Source organism: Lupinus angustifolius, chromosome LG13, assembly GCF_001865875.1.
Source record: "Lupinus angustifolius cultivar Tanjil chromosome LG13, LupAngTanjil_v1.0, whole genome shotgun sequence".
NCBI classification, from domain to species: Eukaryota; Viridiplantae; Streptophyta; class Magnoliopsida; order Fabales; family Fabaceae; genus Lupinus; species Lupinus angustifolius.
Window position 1 is genome coordinate 3,820,946 of NC_032021.1, and position 17,379 is coordinate 3,838,324.

Below are 17,379 nucleotides of genomic sequence, written 5' to 3' on the forward strand. Positions count from 1 at the left end.
ACAACTCTTGTTCAATAAGTTATCTACACAACTAGTAGTTTCTTACTATATTCACAACTTACAATATCATAACTAAAAGCTAGTTTTATCAAATATAACTTATCACATTATCACACCCAGTTATCCTAGTTTTCTGAGTGGTTGTGATTAAATAATGAGATGGTTAGTTTATGAAAATTATGTATAATTTAAACATTAAAACTTGGAAACAAATATCAATTAATATTTATATATTTGTAACATTTATTAAACAATAAGGAATTCTCCAAAATATTAGTAATCTCTATAAGTGTACATTAATATGCTCAACTAAGAGGAGCTCACACAAGTACAATCATTATTGGCTAATCACTCAAATAATGATATTAAAATATAACAAAGTCATTATCCCAAAATAAATACAAAATTAAACAATATTACCTAAAGAAAACATTTGGGGCCCATGTCAAAAATGGACCATGTGCACATGCATATGGGTCGGGCCTGTATATTATTAAAAGTATTTGATTTATGCCATAATCACATAAAAAGTCATAGTAAATATGAGATGATAAATGATTAGTGTAAAGAAAACTTAATATCAAAATTAAACTCAATGATTTAGGTTTTTTGTTTCATAAATTGAGGAAATGATATTATGTTTGCAGCCAAATTTCACAAATAAAAGCATTATCTTCCGTCATTGAATATTTGTTACATATTTGATCTTTTTATATGTTATTAAATCATAGGAATGTGACACATGTTTAAACAAGACTAATTGCTCTATACTTCATTACTCTTTTGCTTTTATTATTATTTTCCATAAAAAGAAAAGGTTAGTGTACATAATGCTAGCATATTTGTTGTCCCATATTGCTCATGTGATTTAAGCTGTAATTAGTTGAAAAAAATATATTTAAGTTAAAAGTTTAATTATTAAATATTTTTATAACTAATCATAATTCATTATACATTTAGTGACATATATTGTAAGACAGAAGATGCGTTATATTTCAAGCCAAATATTTTAATGCTCCTCCAAGAACCATAGTGTTCCTCTGTACCTAGAACCATAGTGTTCCTATGTTCTATGGTTGGGTTTTCTGCGTCCAGGTTCAATGAATATCACATATTTCCTTTTTCATTATAATATTTTTTGACTATATGATTATTTAAGGTTTAAGTCTTACTTCTTTTTCCGAAGAGGAGCAGCCAAGCTCTCTAATGGGCCAACCCCTATGTATGTGCTAATAAACTTGGCTGCTCCTCTTTCATTCACTTCTTCATCTTCAATATCTAAGATCAAAGGTACTTTTCATCATTGCTTTATATTTTTATATCTTATATAGTTATATGATTCATCCTTAAATGTACCATACAAATTTTCTGTCTCAGTACTTGATATATCTCATAGTGCAAGCTTGCATATAGATAGTTGTACTGTTTTCAGCTTACTATATATAGCAAAAAAATAACTGAGGAATATATTTGCATCAATATATGGTCCAAAGTTATAAACTTTTAATTGTCACTATTGATGGGGTATAAGATATTGTTCATAGATGTTAGGAATATTTTTTATGAAGATCAGCTTGTAATTCATTGATCTGTTGTTAGTTGTTACAACTTTATGTTAAGGTTTTTGTGGCATTGTATGAATCAGTAGCTCCACTATAACTGAAATTAGTGTCTTTGGTGGTAACATTATTTAATTATCTAGTTTTTCTGGATTTATATATAAGATCAATGTTCTGTGACCCTTTAACATTTCGGATACAAGCCATTATAGACTAAAGAACCCAATAACAGTTTCTTTCGGATACTTTCATGCTTCTTGTTTTGCATTTTTTTTTTTGTAAAATGATAAAAACTTTCATTTTGTATTTTCAGTTTTTTAAGAAAATAAATATGTTCATAACCACCTAACATGTAAATCTTACCCGACACAGGGCTATTCTAGTCTTAACCATGGTCTCTAATTCGTGTTTGTAAAAAAAAGTTAGAAATTCTAAGGAAAGTTTTATTATACCCTCAAATCTGTATTAGTGGTATAGTTGTGATTTCTGAATAATGGATATTTTATAGTAAAAAAATAAGTATCTTAAATTTATTGAGGGATCTTATTTGCTATTCTGTGGCGAATTGTAATCTGTGTCGGAAGTTGGATCTGATGTGATAAAGTAGAGTAAACAAATCAAGAGATCGTTGCATACAGAAATGTCACTGACTAATGTTTTTTTTCAGAGTCTTAAAGAATGATTGGTTCATAAGATTAGCAAATAGAATATATAAATATATATGTATTTTATATATTGGTCACTGTATCCTATATTATTGATTTTTAATTATTACTAACTCTTTAAAAAATTAATTAAAATGAATAGTAAATAATATAGTGGTTATGTATATTTTTTTATAGAATAAATTTACACTCAAATTATTATAGGTTTGAGTAACACATATATACATCATTAATTATGTATTATTTAGTTTAATTAACATACTTCATATCATGGCTATCAATTATAAAAAATTTAATGGTTTAAATTAGTGAATAAATTTAAACTATTAGATATCTACAAAATTGATGGCAAAGATCTTTGAAATAAGTGGATCTTTGGTCTAAGTTATATGGATATATATATAAAATGTATTATTCCTCAATTAAATTTATATGCATGTTTAAAAGATTAATGGTGTTGATGTATCCTGGACCACAGAATCATTCCACCCAAATTAATGGTACTATATGTATGGAGATGGCGATCTGTTGTCTTCAACCATGTTCCAAATCACGTCTCTGATCAATCATAATGAAACAAAATTGATAAAATTATGAATATTTAAATTTTTTAACTGATATGACATAATAGGATTAGTCTGAGACAGGGTTTGAGACAACATATCATTGTCTATATATATATGGCATCTTGTGATGCTAGTACCATTGACTGTGACACGTTAGCACTCTGATTATTGGACTCTTTCATATAGTAAATAATAAATAACAACATAATAGCTAAAGGAGTACTTAACCAGTTCCAATCAACAATAGGACACGATCTTAGAATAGTTTTATAATGGATGATGGATGAAGATCACTTATCTCTAATGGTGTTTGATTTTTTATGTGAAGTCAATCATATATTAATGTGTGAATAAAAGAAAAATTATAAAAATAAAAGTAATAAAAAGTAGCATTCTAATTAGTTTAAGACAGATAGTATAATACTGTTTTACACACGGTGATTTTTATCCCAATTATGATAGGGAATATTTTCAACAATATATATTATATTTTATATTTATACTAAAAATGATTGTTTGCACCTTAAACCTGTCACTCTAGTCTTTACATATCTTAGTGCAACTTTAGATAGGTAATTAAATAAATTCTTACTGAACACCAACAATATACAATAAAAACAAAGTTTTTATCCTACTAGGCGATAACACCAATAATGTATACTCGATAATTTTAGTTGTGTGGTGCTTCAACTTTTGAAATAACAGTCTAATTTGATTTTGCATTTCTTTCCTATATTAACAGGAAGAAGGAGTATCTTATGCTAAACAAGCTGTGTAATTTGGTGTATAAGAAGGAGCTAACCATGCAGATTTTAAGAGCTTCCTCATGTATAATAACACCATTATTTCCCATATATGATCCATAGCTACCATTGGATGTTACAGTGAGAAAAGAGGTTTCATTGATGGCTTTCATTAAAAGCAAATTAGTGATAATGGTCATGAATCATGATCAAACCAGTATACCCTTTTGTACTGGTCTAGGATCTCAAGCCATCAATGTTATCTCTTTATTCCACTGATGCTTCTACAAATGTGCTTAGTTGAGATCTTATGTTCTTGTACCTTCTGGAGAGAGTTCCCCTTGACAACTTCAAAACTTAGCACTGTTTTTATACTGAATACAGTAATTTTGCATTCTATCTGTGTAATAGTACCTATGAATTTTACATCCTTGTTGTTCTTTGCACTTTTGCAGTATATTGTAATAAATTAAATTTTGTGGTTATGAGTTTCTTTAGGAATAGTGAGAGTTTGATGAACTTTAAATTTCCTCAGTAATAACCATGTTGTAAGGTATTTGATTTCTGGATCTTTCACTTCAAGATTATATTTTCCTTTCACATTTTGCCTCTTGTGATTTAATCTTCACTGATGTTTTTGATAAAATATGTAGAACTCTGCAGTTAATATTTGTGCATCCATGCAATTAAGTAATTCATCAAAAACATAAATCAAGTCCAAAAAAATATTAGTTCCATCTCCCCAATAATTCTATCCATTTCTCTAACTCCTAGTAACCACAGATTTATCTCACATCATACACACTCCTAAAAAGGTTAACATCCAAATTGGTTTCTGAAATTTCCATACATTGACCTTCTTCAGGGTTCTGTGGACACTTGAGCAGAACAATTAGGATAACTAAGTTATAAGAGTAAAAGTCAGCACCCCTTCAGCTATAGCTCCTCTATGCAAGTCCACCTTCAAGAAAGGACCCTTAAGCATTTGCTTGTACTGAGTTGGCATGACTAGCAGGTGAGCTTTGGCACTAATAGCTCCACCTGCTGCCTGAGCCCGAAATCGAATTGTCCACTCGACTTGCAAAACGCAATTTTCCTGCCTTGTCCTCTGCAATTCCATGCACCTATACAGAATTATCAACACTGCTTAATTTACAAATAAAGAGTTCTACTTGGTAAGTTTGGTTGCTGGGTTGAGTGTACCTCTTTTGAGTGAAAATTACTTAGTTGTGTTCTAATCTTCTAGGAAGGGTTCCTCCTAATATCTCATTCACATCCACCTCTTATAACTGAGAATGTGTTAACACAATTCAACACATAATACCAAACAATCTCAAACAAAAGAAAATCAGACTACTAGGCCTAATTACACTTAAACCTTTGAACATTTCAAGCTATGTCTTTGGTCAAACTGAGCTTCCAATGTTCTCAACAAATTCTTTCTCTGTTGATGGATACCTACCTCTCCAAAAATGTCCAACTCTTCATGATATCTTCTGTTTAATTTGGTTGAACAAAATTATAGGAGGCTTGGCAATTATTTCAAAGACCTTATGATATATCATATACCAAGGCTGCAATAATTGCAAAGAGAACCAGTCTTCTTGGCTTTTTGAACTTCCAAATATGTAAAATATTGTGTTTCTAGGAATAGAATCTTTTAATCTCAGCCATTCCTTAATCACATTCAAAATCTCAGTAGTATACTGACACTTGAAACATAAATGATCCTAATCCCCAGCTAGTTCATTGCATAGAATACATAACATATCATCAACATCGAAATGTAAGTAAACTAGCTAAGCCTAGATTTAATAAGCAATAGTTCATAATCCAGCATAATATATCATAGCTAGGGACATTATATCTACCCCAAATAAACCTAAATATAGGTAATTTTGCAGTAACTTCTTTTCTCCATTTATGTCCAGATTTGATTGTATAATTGCCACTTAAGGTTGCATTCCATTTTGATCCACTTAATCCACTTCAAAATAAGTCTCTTATCTTGATAATTTTCCTCCACTGCCAGCTTATATTAAATTTAAAGGAATAGTTTCATATGAGATGTATCTTTCTCATTGCTGACAAAGGGAGTGATCCATAATAGTGGTAAAGAATAGTTCCATTCTTAGATCACATGTACTCATTCAGAGAGTGTATTCTGTCATAGAGTACTAAATATTATAAGTAAGAGGATACTTTTGATAGTACGAAAAAAGTGTTAAATGTTTTATATAGAGTGAATACAAACTAAAAAAGTATCAATAATTTGAAATCTTTCTTAAGGAAATCCAGTAAAACCTTTACAAACTAAACCAATTAATATAATTATTAAGAAATAAAAAACTTATTAATACCTAATTACCTATAAGACTATACTTAATCTTAAATAATAAGAATGGATGTCGATTAACACGGAATGTCAACATACTAGTTGTATATAATAGAGAAACGTAATAGAAAATTATAAGTAGTGAAAAATGTAAATTTAATCTTGTGAAACTAAAAACAATGAATCTTAATCTAACAAAAATATATCAGATTCCGTGAACAAATCAAATATCAGAACTCGTTATACCAATGTCAACGTAGCTATGTCTGGCTTACAACTACAAGGCAGAGAAGCTACATTGTTTTGGATTTAATTTTTGAACCACTGCCCATTATTATTTGTCAGGTACTGTTACCATCGTGAATTTAATTCTACGCAGAATAGCCAACTATATACGCGTCCGTAGATTTGACCAACTTATTTCCGTGTACATCACAGCCAGTAGACTTTTTTCTCAAATACTACATGGTGGGTAGGACCCTATTTGCTTTCTTAGGTTTAAACTTGGGTTTCGATTTAAAAAAGTTAGATTCAGATAAAATTTTGGGTTGGTTCAAAGATAAACATGACTCAATCTTACTCGTCCTATAGTCATTCATGACTAGAGATGGCAAAATGGGCTGCCCGACCCGTTTAGCTCACGCCTGCAAAAATTTAAGTGGGCGTGGGCATGCCCACATTGTTTAACGGACAAAATTCATTGTCTTGTCCGTTTTGAAACGGGCTAACGGGCTTATAGGCGGCCCGCGGCCATTTTTAAATAATTAAAAAAACAAAAAATTCATATAATAAATAAAATTGAATTAAATAAAGTAGTTGAAGATAAAAAATTAACAATTTTTTTGATATTTTATATGAAATTTAACAAATTACATTTGATTACAATTTTTGTAGGGATTAAAAATCACATTACACCATAACTAATCTAAAATTTTCTTACTTTTTTCCTTAAATTATGTTTATGGGCCGCCCGCATGCCCAACGGAAATGCCCACAAACTTGGCAGGCAAAACGGGCTGGGCGAAACGGGCAAATGGACAAAAAACTTATGCTCTGCTTGCAAAAAAATGCGGGCTATGCGGGTGCGCCCGCGGGCAATACCCATTTTGCCATCTCTATTCATGAGTCTAATTTGTGTATATTTATTGTTTGTAGAGTAATGACTAGTAAATAGTGTATTTTGTTGTAAAATCTATCTCTTAATATAACTTTGTATTTTATTCCATTTTTTCAATTGTTTTAGCTAGTTATTTAGTACCTTCTTATACAAATGATTTATTGTTATAATGTGAGTATAATTTTACATATAATTGATTATCTAATATTCTCCTTATATATCTATACTTCTATACTATTAATAAAGGAAAAACACAAAATAACTACCCATCATGGTGTAATTTGTGTTTCCTATTTTGCCCTCAATATCTTTTTATTTCTACCAAAAAACCCATATAATATTATTTTTTTATTTTATCCTTATTATCTTCTTATTTTAAAAGTGTATTTAAAAAATTAAATATTAGACCAATTGAATAAATTCAACCGTAAATTTAGCGCAAAAAATTATATTTGAATTTATAAAATACAAACTATACATTACAAACGATAGGAAAGCGGGTTGACAGACACGATAGTGCATGTCAACACGCTAGTATAAATAATTATCAAACTATTTGCATATTTAATTTTATATGACAAATTACATATCTATAATAATAACTATTGTTTAGAATATTTTATCTAAAATGAGAATATGTTATATTTAATTGCAAATAAAATCATAGTTGAGTTCAAAAACTAGTCAAATCAATTTATTATGGTCAACTAGCCTCTAATTCTAGAGTTGGATTGAAGTTGAAAATATTAATCTATTCAACATTTCGAATTAAACAAAATGGATTCTCGGTCTCAAAAAGACTTTGTTATTGTATCCATAGCCAATATTATTTCATTAAATAATATAAAATATTGGTTTATGTTTTTTAATTAAATGAAATTTTTTAATTGGTTTGGAATATTATCAGAGAGACAGAAGATCTTCATCCATACAATTATATTTATGTTCACCCTACTAAACAATGAGTTTGTATATATAGGTTAGGGCTAATGAGTTATTGAGAATACTTTTTCATTTTTTAATGGAAGTGTCCTTAAACTAGTTTAGGAGTCTATGTCGTAAAATGATCATATCTTCAATTTCTAGTCATAGTTTTCTCCAAATTTAGACAAATTTTCTTTTTGTTTTTTTAGAATATTTCTATTTAATTAATTGCACTTTTTCATTAAACATACACAAAAAGATTGGGACAAAAATGTATGATCTATACTTTCTCCATGAAAGTTAATTTATTTATGCCATTGAACGTGGAATTATTTTTCTTTGGAACAAAATACAAGTGTATAGTACAGATAAGCAATACAAATGGCATGATACCTAACAAATGTATCGATCTATCTATCAGTATAATTCAACACATCCAAATAGAAAGTCAACCTGATCAACGTTTGACTTTACATCCTACTTCACTTCTACACACTTGTTCTCATTTAATGTAGCATCAATGCCTCAACAGTTCAGAAAATGCACCCTTTAATAGGTAGTTAGACACACTGTTTCATTTGGCAACAAGTGGACGAAGCCTATATAATGCATAGTCCTTATTCCCCAAGAGCAGCAACAAGTGGAAGTGAAAGTAAGTGGTTAACTTTGTACTTATTTCATTATCTTCTTCTTTTCGTAGTTGGCACTTAAGAGTGTTATGGGTACTTTAAATTTCCATCGGAAATGGCTTTCTGTGAGTGTTCTTGTTTTCTGCATTGTTCTTCACATGAGTGTAATCACTCTTGGTGATGATTGTCGATTTGGAGGTGGACCACGCTGCAGGGGTTGGTTTGGTGGCCGTCGTGGCCGGGGAGGTGGTTTGGGCAGTGGAAGAGGCTTTGGTCGTGGTGGTCTTGGAGGAGGTTCTGGTGGCGGCGGCGGCTTTGGTGGTGGAGGAGGTGGTGGTCTTGGGGGTGGGTCAGGTCATGGTGGAGGTTTTGGCGCCGGGGGAGGTGTAGGTGGTGGAGCTAGAGGTGGAGGCCTTGGTGGAGGAAGTGGTGGTGGAGGTGGATTGGGAGGTGGCTCAGAACATGGTGGAGGATTTGGAGCTGGAGGTGGTGTTGGCGGTGGTTCAGGAGGTCTTGGTGGTGGAGCAGGTGGGGGTGGAGGTGGCGGTTTAAGTGGAGGCTCAGGTCATGGTGGAGGTTTTGGTGCAGGTGGTGGAGTAGGAGGTGGGGCTTCTGGAGGAGGAATTGGTGGTGGAGGAGGTGGTGGTAGTGGTGGTGGTGGAGGAATAAGTGGAGGTTCAGGTCAAGGTGGCGGTTTTGGTGCCGGTGGTGGTGTAGGAGGTGGGGCTGCGGGAGGAGGAATTGGTGGTGGGGGAGGTGGTGGTAGCGGTGGCGGCAGTGGAATAAGTGGAGGTTCAGGTCAAGGTGGCGGTTTTGGTGCAGGTGGTGGTGTAGGAGGGGGGGCTGCCGGAGGAGGAATTGGTGGCGGAGGAGGAGGTGGTAGCGGAGGTGGGATAAGTGGAGGTTCAGGTCAAGGTAGCGGTTTTGGTGCAGGTGTTGGTGTAGGAGGTGGAGCTAGTGGAGGAGTTGGAGGTGGAGGTGGAGCAGGAGGAGGAGGAGGTGGTGGAGTAGGTGGAGGTTCAGGTCAAGGTGGAGGGTTTGGTGCAGGTGGTGGTGTAGGAGGTGGAGCTGCTGGAGGAGGTGGAGGAGGAGGAGGTGGCGGCGGAGGTGGTGGTGTAGCAGGTGGAGGTTCAGGTCATGGTGGAGGATTTGGTGCAGGTGGTGGTATAGGAAGTGGAGGTGGAGCAGGTTTAGGAAGTGGTCATGGTGGTGGTGGGTTTGGTGTTGGAATTGGCATTGGCATTGGAGTTGGAATTGGAACTGGAACAGGAACAGGTACTGGAGTTGGAGTTGGAAGCGGTTCTGGTGGTGGTGGTGGCAAACATTAAGCATGCATGAAGTTATACATTTCTGCATCTTCTTGCTAATACTACCTGGACAGTGGAACGTACCTCAAATAATGAGTCGTTTATGTGATTATCACAATGTTTTTCTATATAATTTATTTAAGGTTTTATAACACTTTTGTTACATTATGACATCCTTGTTAGTTGTTAGTCACTACAACATCTTTATTTGAAAACTGTAATAAACTACTCAGTTACGTGAATCCAAACTGTGTTTTTTAAGAATATAGTCATGTCTCAGACAAACATGATCAATGGAGCTCCATCTTCGTTTCGAGGCCGAAAGGGTATTAGTGCTTAAGAATTAAGATCTCTTTTAATTTATAAGGAAGTTTACGTCTCAAACTTCATGTTGGCGTTCACGTAAAAAATAAAAAATAAGTTGTCACAAGATTAACAAAGGATTAATGATTACACAAGGATCCTCTTCCCAAATTTTTTTTGTCTTAATGTACCAAATCAATCAAATTTCATAGAATAGTGTATAAATATTAATTTATGTTATTATAATTTTTATTTTTTAATCAAATAAGATTTTATGATTGAATGGGAACACCAAATGAGATAGGAATGACGACATTTGATCTCCACCCTTAGGCTTTGTTTGGGAGTTAGGAAGGAAGAAGAAGGGGAAGGAGAGATATCAAAGGGTTAGGAAGGGGGAGGAATGGAATAGAAAATGAAGGAAATCCTCTGCATTATTTGAGAGTATAAAATTTAGACGAATGAGGGTAAATTAATGATAATGTAAGAATATTTTTTATTTTTCATTAAAAATGTAATTAACAATGAGAAATGATTATATATTATTATTAAACATATTTCGTTATTTTGACATTTTATATCCAAAAACTTATCATCTCTTTGATCCAACTCCCAAACAAGGAGAAGACTTTCCAAAGTAATCATTTTCCTTTCCTTCTCCTTCAAAACTTCACTCTCAAACAATACCTTAATGATTAGTTTTGTTCACGTTACAGAACTAGTTACATTAACCGTGCCCAAAAAATACTTTAACACTATTGGGAAGGGATGAAGTTCTCATGTCCCATTGGTGTCTCTAAAGGTGTCCAAAGTCAATCAAAATGCATCATTTAATTGAAAAAAAGTTACTAAACAATGAGTTTGTATATATAGGTTAGGGCTAATGAGTTATTGAGAATACTTTTTCATTTTTTAATGGAAGTGTCCTTAAACTAGTTTAGGAGTCTATGTCGTAAAATGATCATATCTTCAATTTCTAGTCATAGTTTTCTCCAAATTTAGACAAATTTTCTTTTTGTTTTTTTAGAATATTTCTATTTAATTAATTGCACTTTTTCATTAAACATACACAAAAAGATTGGGACAAAAATGTATGATCTATACTTTCTCCATGAAAGTTAATTTATTTATGCCATTGAACGTGGAATTATTTTTCTTTGGAACAAAATACAAGTGTATAGTACAGATAAGCAATACAAATGGCATGATACCTAACAAATGTATCGATCTATCTATCAGTATAATTCAACACATCCAAATAGAAAGTCAACCTGATCAACGTTTGACTTTACATCCTACTTCACTTCTACACACTTGTTCTCATTTAATGTAGCATCAATGCCTCAACAGTTCAGAAAATGCACCCTTTAATAGGTAGTTAGACACACTGTTTCATTTGGCAACAAGTGGACGAAGCCTATATAATGCATAGTCCTTATTCCCCAAGAGCAGCAACAAGTGGAAGTGAAAGTAAGTGGTTAACTTTGTACTTATTTCATTATCTTCTTCTTTTCGTAGTTGGCACTTAAGAGTGTTATGGGTACTTTAAATTTCCATCGGAAATGGCTTTCTGTGAGTGTTCTTGTTTTCTGCATTGTTCTTCACATGAGTGTAATCACTCTTGGTGATGATTGTCGATTTGGAGGTGGACCACGCTGCAGGGGTTGGTTTGGTGGCCGTCGTGGCCGGGGAGGTGGTTTGGGCAGTGGAAGAGGCTTTGGTCGTGGTGGTCTTGGAGGAGGTTCTGGTGGCGGCGGCGGCTTTGGTGGTGGAGGAGGTGGTGGTCTTGGGGGTGGGTCAGGTCATGGTGGAGGTTTTGGCGCCGGGGGAGGTGTAGGTGGTGGAGCTAGAGGTGGAGGCCTTGGTGGAGGAAGTGGTGGTGGAGGTGGATTGGGAGGTGGCTCAGAACATGGTGGAGGATTTGGAGCTGGAGGTGGTGTTGGCGGTGGTTCAGGAGGTCTTGGTGGTGGAGCAGGTGGGGGTGGAGGTGGCGGTTTAAGTGGAGGCTCAGGTCATGGTGGAGGTTTTGGTGCAGGTGGTGGAGTAGGAGGTGGGGCTTCTGGAGGAGGAATTGGTGGTGGAGGAGGTGGTGGTAGTGGTGGTGGTGGAGGAATAAGTGGAGGTTCAGGTCAAGGTGGCGGTTTTGGTGCCGGTGGTGGTGTAGGAGGTGGGGCTGCGGGAGGAGGAATTGGTGGTGGGGGAGGTGGTGGTAGCGGTGGCGGCAGTGGAATAAGTGGAGGTTCAGGTCAAGGTGGCGGTTTTGGTGCAGGTGGTGGTGTAGGAGGGGGGGCTGCCGGAGGAGGAATTGGTGGCGGAGGAGGAGGTGGTAGCGGAGGTGGGATAAGTGGAGGTTCAGGTCAAGGTAGCGGTTTTGGTGCAGGTGTTGGTGTAGGAGGTGGAGCTAGTGGAGGAGTTGGAGGTGGAGGTGGAGCAGGAGGAGGAGGAGGTGGTGGAGTAGGTGGAGGTTCAGGTCAAGGTGGAGGGTTTGGTGCAGGTGGTGGTGTAGGAGGTGGAGCTGCTGGAGGAGGTGGAGGAGGAGGAGGTGGCGGCGGAGGTGGTGGTGTAGCAGGTGGAGGTTCAGGTCATGGTGGAGGATTTGGTGCAGGTGGTGGTATAGGAAGTGGAGGTGGAGCAGGTTTAGGAAGTGGTCATGGTGGTGGTGGGTTTGGTGTTGGAATTGGCATTGGCATTGGAGTTGGAATTGGAACTGGAACAGGAACAGGTACTGGAGTTGGAGTTGGAAGCGGTTCTGGTGGTGGTGGTGGCAAACATTAAGCATGCATGAAGTTATACATTTCTGCATCTTCTTGCTAATACTACCTGGACAGTGGAACGTACCTCAAATAATGAGTCGTTTATGTGATTATCACAATGTTTTTCTATATAATTTATTTAAGGTTTTATAACACTTTTGTTACATTATGACATCCTTGTTAGTTGTTAGTCACTACAACATCTTTATTTGAAAACTGTAATAAACTACTCAGTTACGTGAATCCAAACTGTGTTTTTTAAGAATATAGTCATGTCTCAGACAAACATGATCAATGGAGCTCCATCTTCGTTTCGAGGCCGAAAGGGTATTAGTGCTTAAGAATTAAGATCTCTTTTAATTTATAAGGAAGTTTACGTCTCAAACTTCATGTTGGCGTTCACGTAAAAAATAAAAAATAAGTTGTCACAAGATTAACAAAGGATTAATGATTACACAAGGATCCTCTTCCCAAATTTTTTTTGTCTTAATGTACCAAATCAATCAAATTTCATAGAATAGTGTATAAATATTAATTTATGTTATTATAATTTTTATTTTTTAATCAAATAAGATTTTATGATTGAATGGGAACACCAAATGAGATAGGAATGACGACATTTGATCTCCACCCTTAGGCTTTGTTTGGGAGTTAGGAAGGAAGAAGAAGGGGAAGGAGAGATATCAAAGGGTTAGGAAGGGGGAGGAATGGAATAGAAAATGAAGGAAATCCTCTGCATTATTTGAGAGTATAAAATTTAGACGAATGAGGGTAAATTAATGATAATGTAAGAATATTTTTTATTTTTCATTAAAAATGTAATTAACAATGAGAAATGATTATATATTATTATTAAACATATTTCGTTATTTTGACATTTTATATCCAAAAACTTATCATCTCTTTGATCCAACTCCCAAACAAGGAGAAGACTTTCCAAAGTAATCATTTTCCTTTCCTTCTCCTTCAAAACTTCACTCTCAAACAATACCTTAATGATTAGTTTTGTTCACGTTACAGAACTAGTTACATTAACCGTGCCCAAAAAATACTTTAACACTATTGGGAAGGGATGAAGTTCTCATGTCCCATTGGTGTCTCTAAAGGTGTCCAAAGTCAATCAAAATGCATCATTTAATTGAAAAAAAGTTATAAAAAATAAATCAATATTTTATATTATTTTGTGGAATACTATTGGATATGAACATGAGAACTACCACTTTGTGGGACAGAGGATCTCAGTCCATTGGAAAGAGAGTATTAACGATATATATATAAGAACAAGCATCACATGTCTCAAATGGTGTATATATATATATAATGAGAGTGAATCCATTTACTCTAACAATAACTTTTTTAAACGTACTCCTTATCCTCACCATCAATTAATTCTAGGGAAAATTCAATGGTTTGAATTCGTGAGTAGATCTAAACCACTATATTTCCTTAAAATTGATAGTTAGGACAAGAAGTAAATTTAAAAGACTTATTCAATAAGCAGTTCTCGCTCATATATATTTGGCAAACCGAGAGTGTCATTGGCTACGCTTGCTCAAACTAATAGTGTTTTTACCGATACTTGAGTTTAAACATATTATAATATGTTGAATTTCTATCGGGTAGACTTTAAGGAATGAACCACATTTGGAAAGAGAAGTGTTTAATAAAATAAGTCAAAAATAAAATAGAATGATAATTATGTCCTTCTATTTATACTTGTAATGATATTTTTATCCTAAAACTAAGTGCAAATTTTTTTTCTCTCTCTAGTAATAGAGATAATCCTTATTCTTAAGGAATATGGATCAGGTGTCCACAATCTTGTCTCATCTCATAAACAAATTGTATTAAGTGTTACTTCAAATTGTATAGTTCCTTTGTTATTAACGGGGTAAAACTGCTCATTCAAAATTTATGTACCATGTATTGAGAACTCTATTTGCAACATTCATCAAGGTTTTGAACTTGCTGACTTATTGATACAAATAAAGCTAATTATATGGGATGAAGCTCCAATGACGTATAAGTTTTGTTTTGAGGGACTTGATAGAAGTCTTGTAGTCATAATAGGTACAACATCAAATGACTCAATCTTATTTGGAGGAAAGGTTGTAGTTTTTTGAGGTGATTTCAGAAATTTTTTGCCATTGGTTCCAAGAAGTTGTCGTTCACATATTGTACATGCAACAATCAACTCATCTTATATTTGACGTCGATGTAAAATTTTAACTCTTTCAAAGAACACGCATTTACAAAATAATGACAACGGATCAGAAATCAAGGATTTCTTATAATGGATACTAAATGTTGGAGATGGAAAATTATCGAAAACTAATGATGGTTGTGTTAAAGTTGATATTTTGGAAGAACATTTGATTATTGATTTTGTAACACAATTAATCCAACAATGTCTAACACTTATCCAAACCTACAACATCACTATAAGGACGGAGAATATTTGCAATCTAAAGCAATACTTGCATCAGCAATTAAGATTGTTGATCAAATCAATGAATATGTTATGAGTATATTACTAATGATATTGTAGCAATCAACATACTAACTCCAAAATTTCTAAACACACTTTCAACCTCTGGTCTTCCGAATCATAAGACCAAGTTGAAAGTTGGAATTCCAATAATGTTGTTGAGGAATTTAGATCAAACAGAAAGATTATGTAATGGTACAAGATTTGTGGTGACTAAAATAGAAAACTATACACTTGAAACAAAAATCATGTCGGGTAAAAACATTGGACATATCATATATATTCATCACATGTCAATATCCCCATTTCAATCTACATGGTCTTTCAAGCTTATTAGAAAACAATTCCATATAATTGTTTCATATGCTATAACAATCAATAAATCTCAATGACATTCATTAGAAAGTGTGGACTTATATCTACCGAAACCAATATCGAGACATGATCAATTATATATAGCTATTTCAAAAGTTTAAAGCAAGAAGGGGTTAAAGATATTGCACATGATAAGGATGGTCAGTCACTAAAGTCAACAACAAATGTAGTTTATAAAAAAGTTTTCAAAATCTATAATAAGTATTATACACCTTATCTTATATTGTATTCTACACTTTTGTTCTTAACGACCTTTTTATTTAATATAACTTGATCTACACTATGCTATTTGTCAACAGCTCTAATTTATCATTCAAATATATAAAAATCATCTTCCATGAAGTATCACCAACTTTTTAATTTAAAGTTTATTTTTCACTTTTTAATTAAATTCATTAAAACACATTACCACATTTGCGAATGCACGAGTATTCTATTAGTTAAGGAATGGGTGAAACTCCTCTATAGTAATGGAGAGGGAAATGTTGTGCAAAATAAGACAAAAAACAAAATGAAATGATAATTATATCCTTTTATTTACATTTGCAATGACATTTTTATCCTAAAACTAAGTGTAAAAAAGTATTCATCTCTTAAGTAGTGGAGAGGATACCTACTCGTAATGAATGAGGATTAGGTGTTCCGAGTCCTCTCTCATCGAATCAGAATGTGTCATTTATTAAAAGAAAATTAAGCAGTGAAAAACAAAGTTTAAATTGCATGTTGTTTTTTATTATGTGTCAAAATTTGATTGGATGAGACATGAATAAGAAAATAATTTAAGGACAACTGGTCCCATTCGACTTTAAAAGAAAAGGCAAATTTCATTTTAATGCTCTCTATATATTGTAAGAAATTAATCCATGACTATCAATCAGAGAACCCCTATTAAACAACTGAAATGGTTGGGCATGCAATAAAAAAATAATTAAAAAAAAAATAATATTCTAATTAATTCGAGACAAGAAATGAAATGCTATTTGAAATAAGTGATCTGCCCTATCAATTAAGATATGTTTTCACAATGTTAATAAGGTTTAGAAGGCTTACAGTGTGTTCATAATGTTTCAAGCTATATTTCTTCCCTCAAATCTAAATCCTTTATAATACTGGAATATAATGATATGTATTGTTTAAAAAGTTTTAATAGTTCAAATTTTAAATTATTTTAAATTAAAATTTATTTTTAAATCATTAAATCAATCTAAGTTTCATATGTCTATACTGGATTGTCCAGTACACCGAAGAAAAGATTCCAACTCAAATTGTTCATGAATCTATCTAAAAACGTAAATGAGTTTTTAAAATTAAATAAAGAGATAAAATAGGAAACACAAACCCCTTTTGTTTTATATGATAAGAAAAGTCCAAAATTTCCCTTATACATGGCTAACATTTATCTTTAAAAAGTACCCAAAAAAACATTTATCTTAAAAATGTAGCAAAATAGCATTTATCTTAAAAATAATCCAATGAATAAATCACATTGGCTGGCTTCATGGCTTGAATAAGAAATCAACCCTAACATGGATAGTATGTTGGGCGCTAGGGCCCATTTGTATAACAAAATGAATGTAATATTTATATACTGACAGTGTAAAATATATATAATTAA

General features: G+C 33.6%; 1 protein-coding gene and 1 long non-coding RNA gene across 7 annotated transcripts; both read left to right on the forward strand.

The window, feature by feature from the left end:
* Window positions 1,162–4,086, forward strand: LOC109363416. The gene is made up of 2 exons (XR_002109489.1): window positions 1,162–1,290; window positions 3,533–4,086. It is a non-coding gene; the product is annotated as an uncharacterized LOC109363416 (long non-coding RNA).
* On the forward strand, window positions 8,440–13,144 carry LOC109363165 (glycine-rich cell wall structural protein 1-like). Of its 6 annotated transcripts, none has more exons than XM_019609315.1 (3): window positions 8,440–9,165; window positions 9,295–9,600; window positions 12,199–13,144. In XM_019609315.1, exons 1-3 carry the CDS (start codon window positions 8,628–8,630, stop codon window positions 12,921–12,923), a joined length of 1,569 nt encoding a protein of 522 aa, XP_019464860.1. In that variant the 5' UTR covers window positions 8,440–8,627; the 3' UTR covers window positions 12,924–13,144. The 6 variants fall into 6 exon arrangements, with proteins under 6 accessions (XP_019464860.1, XP_019464858.1, XP_019464857.1 ...); XM_019609313.1 differs by having other exon boundaries at window positions 8,440–8,568; window positions 8,610–9,600; XM_019609314.1 differs by having other exon boundaries at window positions 8,441–9,600; window positions 12,199–12,222; window positions 12,352–13,144.